The sequence below is a fragment of the Phaseolus vulgaris genome, chromosome 10 (assembly GCF_051622355.1).
Source record: "Phaseolus vulgaris cultivar YP4 chromosome 10, ASM5162235v1, whole genome shotgun sequence".
NCBI lineage: Eukaryota > Viridiplantae > Streptophyta > Magnoliopsida > Fabales > Fabaceae > Phaseolus > Phaseolus vulgaris.
The window spans coordinates 43,556,869-43,563,684 of NC_143507.1; the positions used below are offsets into that span (position 1 = coordinate 43,556,869).

A 6,816-nucleotide genomic window follows, 5' to 3' on the forward strand; every position below is an offset into this window, starting at 1 on the left:
AAAAATAAAAAATAAATCTTTTTGAATTAGTCATAAAAAAACATTTGTTTGCTTAAAAAAATAAAACATACTTGTACACATAAATATTTATTATCAATTTATATAATTTATAATTATATAATACATAGATCTGTATTTTTGTGTGTTATATTTTAAAAATTATAAATATAAAGTATTTTAAAAATTATAAATATCTTCATAGTTTTATTTAGTATTCGATAGTTTTATTTAGTGTAAGTACTGTGAGTAAATCTCAAATTTAAACCAGAGAAAAAAAATCAATACGAAACACATATTTAACTTTTGTTATCGTGTTTAATTAAGTCCTTCCCATCATTTTGTAACTTTTAATATACTTCAACTAAGAGTAGAAAAGTGTACTAGTAACACTTTCTGAAAACAAGAACAAGTATAAGCAAAACATCATTGCATTAACATGCCTGACCTTATTACATTCGGAAGTTTTCTAATAAGAAAGCACCAAATTGCTTTCTCCTACATGAAGCAAAATTACAACATTACAGGAAGCAAGAGACTTCCACACATACAAAAACCAATTTGCACATGGACTAAGCCAATGTCGTCTCAATGTGCACCTTTCTCCACCTCTGTATAACAAGCACAACACCAATATATACACACAAATCCACAATCATCCCAAGAGGCTTTCAACCACATGGTGTGTTGTGTTCATCTGCAACTTCACCTTGGTAAAGCCAAATTAATGCCTGTGGTCATCTACACATGTAAACTTAGCTTCAATAAATCAATATGGAACCTTTATTCCACTTATTTTCAGGCCTTGAAAATGATCAGGTGCAAATGGCCTCCACTGAGAGCTTTTTCATGACACTTGGACATGGATCTCCTCCAAAAATTTCAGGAGCCACTGTCACTGTGCACCAGCTTTGCCCAACACAATTCTGCTAAAAATAAAGTCATAATCAAATAATGTAGTCAGTACCATAAACTTGAAATTGAGCACTTGGCCTGCAGGATTTAACTTAATTTACACAACAATTAGACCAAAAAATGGTGGTTTGATGTCTTTATGCATTTCAGTGTTTGATTTGTTGGTTTTTCTTGACTGTTGCCAAAGGTAGGCTTCTTTGGTTGGTTTTGTGATAAGGAATAACTGGTAGTTTTTTCTGTTAAGAGTTTAGAAAAGTTTGAGGTATGAAGTATTATCTTATCTCTCTTCTTTTTTACAAGGGTTGAGTCATTCGTAAAGTGATTCATATTTATTTATTGTTTCTTGCTGATAAAAAAAACAACTTATACCAAAAATGATGTTTCTCTGATATTTTAAAGCTTAGAAAGAAACCATCCCAGAAAAGCATTGAACAAGTACAATACAATACCTTCTGGAAAGCATCATATGACTTGTGAGCATGACAACTTCCTTCTCGGTAGCTTCCACATGATCCTACTGGAGTGCCAAAGCTAGCAAACTTGATTGATGAGATTTTTTGTCCAGGACCACATGACAAATGTGCCTTTGGTCTCACAGGACTTCTGACTTTGCCAGAAGCTTGCATCTCATAACTAACAAGATTTGGCTGCCACTCATAGATATCAGCACATACACTGTCAATATCCCTTCGAACCAAAAAGATCCCGTTCGGATCCCCGCCCAGTTCCTCGAACACAACCAATAAGTTTCCGGTTGGCTTCAGCCAAGAATGAGGAACATGGTACCTGAAATTATCAGCCGGCAGCAATTAGTATGACAATGGTTTCTAACCAACATTCAACAAAAAATTCAAGAACAAGGTAGACATTTCTCACCATCGTTGAGAAGCCTCGCCACAGTTACTTGCACATTTTTTCTCATTGTAAGTCCCTGCATAGTTACAATAACCACAGGAACCAGATGCTTTGTAAGCAGGCCAGTAGCGGCCCAGACTTTGTCCATTTATCCACACTTGACCTTTTCCCATGCTGGCCATGTCTAAAGCCAACGGTGCAACTCCAACTGGGGCATCAAAGGTGGTCTGTAAAAGAATAGAAAGGACATTACTTTTACTGCCAAAATAATGGTCCCTTTTCTTGCATTTACACTAAATTATGTTAACAATTTCCCAGTAGAATCACATCAATCATTTCTGTCTTCTAGCTCATTTTTTGTTAAATAGTCAAAAAAAGGTTCATGAAGTCCTTGGCTGACCCCAGAATCAATGGACAGATGAAAATGTTTTGCAGGGTAGTATAGAGGTATCACAATACTCACTTTGTACCATGTCAATGGCTGTCTTTTAGAAACTAAATACCCCTGAAGCCACTCAACAGAGGAACTTCCACTAAGAGAATGTAGATTCAAGGCTTCACCTTTAAGACCAACCTAAAACAAGCATTGAAATGAATCTCAATCAAACTGAAGCAATAATGAGAAAGAGAAAGCAAAGAGAACGTTTGAAAAACCTTGTATGACCACTTCTGCCAAGTTAAGTCTCTTCTCCCCTCATTGAGACCACTTAATGTTATTGGACCAAGAACACCAGCATTCCATCTTTCAAAATGTGGACCAACATTCTGCATGCCAATAACAAGGTAGCAGATAAATAAATATAGCCATGTTTGGAAGTACAGAGGTGCATCTGATCTGACAATATCATTTAGTCATGTCATGCAAGTGTGTACATGCAGTGTTCACACAAGAGAAGGACAGAGAGAACAAACCGGAAGCCCAACTGCAACACTTAAAAGGGAGATTTTGTTAACACCAGCTCTGAGCCTCACACTTTCGCTAAAGGTTAGTTTGGGGGACTCTAAGCTTCCATATGCAGTTCCTGACCACAAGAAGATAAATAGTAGGTTCAGTGTACCAAAGATGAAGCAAAATAAAATAGTGACCCATGACAGAAGAATGAAAAGATATAAGACAAATTAGTTATTGGTTACCTGAGAGCTGATTGTTGATAAAAACATGCAAAGCATGGCCAGCAGATAAAACTGTAAGAAAAGGATTCTTTCCATTCCTTAAAAATTCTTCATTGGGATTGATCACAACACTGCCAAGAAAAGGAACAGGATAAGTATTCATCGTCTAGAAACTTAAATGAGCTAATATATCAATAATTTTATAGCCATAATGGTTAAGAGAAACAAAAGTAAGAACATTGCATAGTTATAGGTCACACTCACTCTGTGGAGTACCACAAGTAGTCAGACAAATCTCTGGTTGCATTTATCTGCTCCAACAGGCCACTCACAGTGAAGGAACTATCATCAGTAGTGGTTGTCTCTTCATTAAACGCTTTCCAAGATAGTCCTCCATGAATAGGAACACGACTCATCTTCATTGTTGTGCTCTGAGAACCAACCTGAAAAGAGATTTTGAATTATCATTATTTCTGAAATCTTCAGTTGAAGAGTTATTGAAAATGAAATTTGTTTCTAACAAGAGCCAGAGAAGGTAAGTAAAAGACTCCAAAAAAGACATAATTTTTCTCTTTTGTGTGCTTACTTTCACAGAGCAAAAAGTTCAGAATAACTACAACTTATATAATTGATTATTGAAAAAAATACTCAGTCCAACTAAATAGTGTATATTTGGTCATGCTTCACAGAAATAAAATCTCCATCATAAGATCGTTTATCCCATCTCTAGTAATCTGAAATTAAAGTTGGTTTAAATTGTCTCACCCTTGCAGTGTTATAAACAGTGTGCTTGCAGTTAGGAAGAATGCTTATAGACCAAGGAGGTAAATTGTAATGCTGATTTCCAAATGCAACCGTTGCATAAGATTGCGGGTTATAGTTTGCAAGGAATGCAGCACAAGCTCCAGACTTTGATCTAAAGACATGAGCCTGTACATTGGTTATGAAAGTTGAAAGTTTAGACTAGTTACAAAGAAGATTCAAAAATAATTCTCAGAGAACTAAATAAAGTTATACCTCTTCATAGTTTCCAAGCCGTTGTACAGTAGGATCTCCTGATATCAAAGCAGGTTCACAGAGTTTTATTGCTCTGTGTAAATCTTTCAGATGACCCCACTTTGGCTGTCTAGCCAGTCCTGCATAGAACACATTAAATAACTAAAAACCATTCATGAAAAACAAAATATGTATAAGAACTCTGTTTTCCTCTTTATGCATACCATATTCATCAAGAGGTGCATCATAATCATAGCTTGTAGCAATAAAGGGACCACCAGCAGTTCGTCCAAAATTTGTTCCCCCGTGATACTGAATGAACAAAATAAAGAGGCTTAATTGACTATACAAGGGGGAATTAAATTCACACAATGAAATCAATGAAGGTTCAATTTACCATATAATAGTTGACATATGATCCTCCTTTCTGTATAAACCGTGCAATTGAAAATGCCAAGTCCTCAGCAGGTCTATGAGGAACTGCACCTCCAAACTCAGTAAACCTACAAGTTTAAAAGAGTAACACAGGAAATGAGCACCTCTAAGAAGTAGCAAGGCACAAAAATACAAGCTTCAAATTTATTATACCAGCCAGTCCAAGCTTCTGTCCACATCTTTGGTTTGTAAGCCTTATTTGGAGAGAAATAGTCACAATAGAAGCCATTGCAAGTATTAACCTGCAAAAAAGTTATACAATAATTAGGATGTGGACTTTGATCCTGATTGGAAAAATTGGATTTACATGCAAATATAATATTTATTGAGACATGAGAAATAAAACAATATATTTCTCTCTCCATCACTAATAATGAAAATTGACAAGAATGTCAGATTTCAATTTCCACCATAAGTAATAAGGGTAATTTCACTATGATTATAATGGTTAATAGCCAGCCAGGCATATGATGAGAACAGTAGTGAAAGGACTGAACAAGGACTGATCCCAACGAGGAATAATAATCACTCATTTCTTCCATTAGGCAATATGGACAAAACTTACTGTCTCTAGAATCCCCACCAAAGACAACAAGCTATAAAAATTACAGAAAATGTGTGTAAAAAGTACAAATAAGCTCAGCTTACAATAGGATCAGGAGCATCATCTTGCTTGCACATGATCCATGGAACCCCAGTGCCAAGTCCTACAGCCATATGAGCTGCCCATTGAGTGTAGGCTCTACCGGGAGCACCAACTTCATACTCCAGAGGTCCATATTCATTTTCGATCTGTGAAAAAATTTTGCAAAAGTAAAAAATGGTGAATATTCTCTCTACATATATCTCCAGTTTATTTTGAGCAACAAGGCTATAACTATTTTCAAATTAAAAAAGCTACATGAAAATGTAAACAAGTGATTAGATTGAGCAGGAGGGTAGCTGCATATGTAATCTACCTGAGATATAATTATTGGACCACCCTGTGACTCGAATAACCTTTCTGCTTTCATCATATCCACAATCTTCTTGGTAAATTTTTCCATTTCAAACTTAACCACAGCGACATTAAAAAAGAAAGAAGTATATTAGTAGACAATTCAAAACACCAAACATATGGAAAAAAAAGGAGAATTTTGTAATGATACTTTAAAGATGTTATCTTACCTTAAATGGTCCATTGTCTGTCCTGAAGTTGATACCTGGAATGTACTTGAGCCAAACAGGGAAACCTCTGAAAAATTAATAAGATTGAGCTGTTAAGAAACTCCCAGTTACTATATCAGCAAGGACTTTTGCCTATGCAAATAGGAAATTCATCTCTTTCATTACCCGAAGTTCCATTCAGCACAGACATAAGGACCAATTCTGAGGTTAACATAGAGGCCTGCTTGCTGCACCAGTTTTATGAACCTCACCAGATCATAGTTTCCCCCAAAGTAATACTACAGTACCCAAAAGAAAAGAAAAAATTGTGATTATTCCCAACAGCTAAGAAAATAATAAGAAATGCATATTTTCAAACACTGCAAGCAAACATTGCTTCTAAAGTTCTTACTTTGCCGCGTGAAGGCTCATGCCCATTCCAGAAAACATAAGTTTGAATCACATCCAAACCTCCTTCCTTTGCCTTCTGAATAAGATCTGGCCACATCTGAAAAGGAAGAAACTTTAAGGCGCCCATTTGGTAGAAAGTTAAAAAGGAAGAAACCATGAAACACATTTGAGTGAAGTACCTCAGGGGTGCTTCTGGGGTAGTGAATGGAGCCAGAAAGCAGTATCCTTCTTTGTCCATTGATGGTGATAGCTTTATGGTCATAGGACACAGAAGCTGAAGCATGACCGATCAGTGACCATGCAACCACCACCACCAAGAGTAGTGGCACATTCCACACTATGAGCTTGTTGAAGCTCATGACAGCAAAAAATTAAAAATAGTAATAAAAAAAAAAACAACAACACCCTTCTTGTGTTGTTCCTCAGCTTGGTAAAAGCAGTGACCCTTGAACACTTTATTCTATGCTTCAACGTGTGGAGAGAAGAATGCTTTTTGTTCTGTGCTCAAGCCTCCTCCTTTATGCAGAATGATTGAAGAGAAAACAGTGTGAAAGGAAGACAAAAAAAATGGTAGGTTGCAGCTTGAAAGAGTGAGCAACAGTAATATATTTTTTTGTTTTGATTTGTTTTCACCCTTTTGGGATTAAGCTACTTTATGTGAAGGTTCTGTTTTGGAGGTAAAGGGTGGTGCTTTGAAGCTGCTTTTATAAACACTCAAGAGTGAAGAGTGATGTTCTTTGAGAGAAAGTGGGACCCACTTTCATGGAGCTCTGGGACCCACACCTTCTTCTTACTCCATCCACTCATATTCTCTTTTTTTTCTCTTTAATTAAACTTTCTTTAATTGTTTTCATTTTTTTATTATTCATAAAAGTTAAATTTTTTAGATCAAACTCATAAACAAAATCCTTTCTGCAAAATTAAAAATATTTACTAATTACAATTTTA

At 35.8% G+C, this 6,816-nt stretch overlaps 1 protein-coding gene across 1 annotated transcript; it reads right to left on the reverse strand.

The window, feature by feature from the left end:
• Positions 1-412: 412 nt before the first annotated feature.
• On the reverse strand, positions 413-6,541 carry BGAL1 (beta galactosidase 1). The gene is made up of 19 exons (XM_068623603.2): positions 6,048-6,541; positions 5,870-5,965; positions 5,644-5,756; positions 5,479-5,545; positions 5,271-5,363; positions 4,960-5,103; positions 4,465-4,553; positions 4,274-4,379; positions 4,101-4,188; positions 3,898-4,016; positions 3,646-3,810; positions 3,145-3,323; positions 2,902-3,011; positions 2,680-2,789; positions 2,422-2,532; positions 2,231-2,341; positions 1,789-1,994; positions 1,362-1,698; positions 413-923 (listed from the first exon to the last, which is right to left on the reverse strand). The coding sequence occupies exons 1-19, from the start codon at positions 6,225-6,227 to the stop codon at positions 813-815; spliced, it is 2,535 nt and encodes an 844-aa protein (XP_068479704.2). The 5' UTR covers positions 6,228-6,541; the 3' UTR covers positions 413-812.
• Positions 6,542-6,816: the final 275 nt, after the last annotated feature.